The 2,860-nt window shown below is 48.6% G+C and overlaps 1 protein-coding gene across 1 annotated transcript; it reads right to left on the bottom strand.

Moving 5' to 3' along the window:
• Positions 1–1,478: 1,478 nt before the first annotated feature.
• LOC109744006 (BTB/POZ and MATH domain-containing protein 2-like) lies at positions 1,479–2,228 on the bottom strand. The gene has a single exon (XM_020303101.3). It carries the CDS (start codon positions 2,226–2,228, stop codon positions 1,479–1,481), a length of 750 nt encoding a protein of 249 aa, XP_020158690.3.
• Positions 2,229–2,860: the final 632 nt, after the last annotated feature.

The raw sequence follows: 2,860 nt of genomic DNA, 5'->3' as shown, positions 1-2,860 counted from the left end.
AGGCGTGGCCGGCGCAGCAGTAGTGACGGGACGAGCAGGGCCTTTCCGCTGCTTCTTCTTGGTGGGACAAGCCGGCTGCCATTAATGTTGCAGGCATTCATGGTGCTTTGCCCATGGAACCATTACTCTCAAATGCTCAGATAGGTGATGTGGCTCTTTTTTTCTTGCAAATTAGATAGGTGATGTGGTTTGATAGAATACTCATACAACTATAGCAGGTCGGGCACCTTCCTATCACTCTTCTAATATGCCAATAACAAGTGTTACACTTATTAGCATATAGTGGTTTGAAGAATACTGTAAGTCTGAAACACCACACTTTTAAACTCAGAATACATTATCAACAGGTGAGCGTACCTATGATTATATTCCTGATCAAATATCAGGAATTTCTTTGGTTGGGCCAAGTCAGAAGCATATGGTGTCCCTAAAACCGTGGTTAGCATTGGCTAGAACCTTTCACTGCAAAAAGTTGAAATAGTGATGATTAGTAAATTTTTTAAATTTATAGTCTTATCTCTTGCCTATTCTGCACTTTTTTGATAGATTTGCCCATTGCCAATCACAAACTTAGAAGGGTTATTTTTCTTTGGAGTCATGTTGTCCGTAGATTAACACATGGTTTTTTATACAATTTGCTAATTGTTATGCCGTTCTTGCATAATTGAAAAAGGAAATAATTTGTTGGCCATGATCTTTGGTTTTTCTTTTTCAGCGCATATTTTTTCTTGATTCTCTCTCCAAGGCCAATACGGAGGATCACGTTGAGCTGCTATTAATTGGTTGCATCCACACGCTCGAAAGCACGGTACTGACCTACATAATTATAAGTTGGTAAATTTGATTTTGCAAGGGACCTCCCCGTTTTCTCTGAATATGCAAAGGCAGGGAGTGCATTAGACCTCCCAGCCTTGCCTGAATATGCAGAGCCACGGAACGGCCATCTTCTCGGCTGACGTATCATTTCAAGCTATCTCCTAAGGCTATTACTGTTAACAGTATCACGTTTCGCCATTGAAGATATGGCAGGGCATGCTATTGAAGGCCACAGAGAATTATTGGGAAAAAAAGTAGTCCGCTCTTTATAGGATGATTGGTTAAGATGAGCAGAAAGTAACCATCCTAGCTAGGTTTTGCGGAGCCTACTTGCTTTTTCCCACATCTCCATTACACTATCCGGACAAGTTCTTTTGAGGCGATTGTACCCTCTGCTTGCCACCACATCATCTAGCATTTTAGTAGACGATGATACAATAAATTGAATGCAAGCATCTTGTAGCCCAGAACAAGTATGTTGATTGGCCAAAGCCAATGTAGTTGCAACAGACTCGGCATCGAGGTGTTTGCAGAGGATGCTTTCGCACATAAGCTTCAATCTTTCCATGCCATAGCGATCCGCAGCCACGAGCAGGTGTCTGGCCACCTCTTTCTTATCGTCTCCATCTAGCAAGTCGTCGTCGTCGTCACGCAACGAATCGTTAATTTTTTTTGAGGGAAAGGCAACGAATCGTTATAGATGAAGTAGAGAGAAACTTGAAGACATCGGGTTGCATGTTGGCAATGACGATGCGGCTTGAATCCTTCTCCATCATCGGCCCGTAGAGCATGGCCTTGAAAACCGGAGACCGCACCGCCAGCACGAGCTTGTGGGCCGGGAATTTCTCTCCTTGGACCTCGAATGTCACATCCGCGCCCTCCTTTGTCTCTAGCAGCTTCCCGAGTTGGCCCGCGATTTCCGACGGTGGTACCGGCACCTGGGCCTCCGCCTCGAAAACATATGGCTCCTTGATGACGGTCACGGCGCATTTGATAGTGAGACGATCGTCAACAACATAGCCCGATGCTTCCATCTCGCCCCTGTTTATGTTGTGCGTGACAAAGTAGTTCGGATCGGGAAGATTGGCCGACATGGCCACCGACGAAGAAAGAGAAACCCGCTTGGTTGCCCAGTGGAGCAAGCTGATTGTGGAGGATACCCGCGGCGGGAATGCCTTCCCGCGCAGCTCCATCAGCTCCAGACCGACCACCATGTCGTCCTTGCCATCTTCCGTATATCCGTCCGGGTAATAGTGGAGGCACCAGTCATGGCCGCCAACGGTGAACCAGGACGACTCGATGTAGCAGCCGACGCCCATGCCCCTGTGAATGCTGTAATCGGAGATCTTGAACAAGTGCTCCCCCTGCTCCGACTCCGCTGTGCACGTTGATGCGCTCAGCAAGATCGACATTACATTCCAATTTCTTGGTCCTGTCCTGGTGCAGATTGATTGTTTCTTGACCCATAGTATGTAGTATATATATCTGTGTTGATCGAATCAAATTAGCAGTCAAGTCACATGATGTACTTTGATCCGGAGTCTGTCCAAGGCTGGCTCCGTAACCTAGTCGAACAGCATCATGTCCTCTTCAATGCTTATTTTCTGTTTGGAAAACTCTAGTCTAGTTTTAAAGCGACCGAATTTCTCACGGCGTAAACCGCCTCGCTTTGGCCACGCGTGCCCGCGGTGCGCCCGCCTTAGCCTTAACATGCACCCCGTCGTTCCCAACCGCTGAATCGTTATCCTCTCGTCTCCTCATTGTTGACTTTGTCTCTTCCTATCCACCCAACCGCTGAATCCATGGTTGCCTACCTCACCGAGGCAGCAACTTAGGAACGCAGCGATGCCCGGCCGCTCCAAGCTCTCGCCGCCCGGCCGCTCAGCAAAACGATGTTGCAGGAGGAGGCCCTGTCGCTACTCGCCCGACCTGACTGCACGCTCCTGCCAGCACGCGGGCGCGCCCTCTGCAGGGCAGGGGCTCGACTGCTGCTAGCCCGCAGCACTAGCGTTGCGATGAAGTTGTGATGGCCGGCGGGGTGCTG

This window comes from Aegilops tauschii, chromosome 3 (genome assembly GCF_002575655.3).
Source record: "Aegilops tauschii subsp. strangulata cultivar AL8/78 chromosome 3, Aet v6.0, whole genome shotgun sequence".
NCBI lineage: Eukaryota > Viridiplantae > Streptophyta > Magnoliopsida > Poales > Poaceae > Aegilops > Aegilops tauschii.
Note: the sequence above shows the minus strand (reverse complement) of the source record. Positions and strands in the feature narration are given on the sequence as shown.

What these genes read in the sequence shown, in the direction of transcription:
- LOC109744006 (XM_020303101.3), bottom strand. Translation starts at nt 2,228, where the DNA reads ATGTCGATCTTGCTGAGCGCATCAACGTGCACAGCGGAGTCGGAGCAG.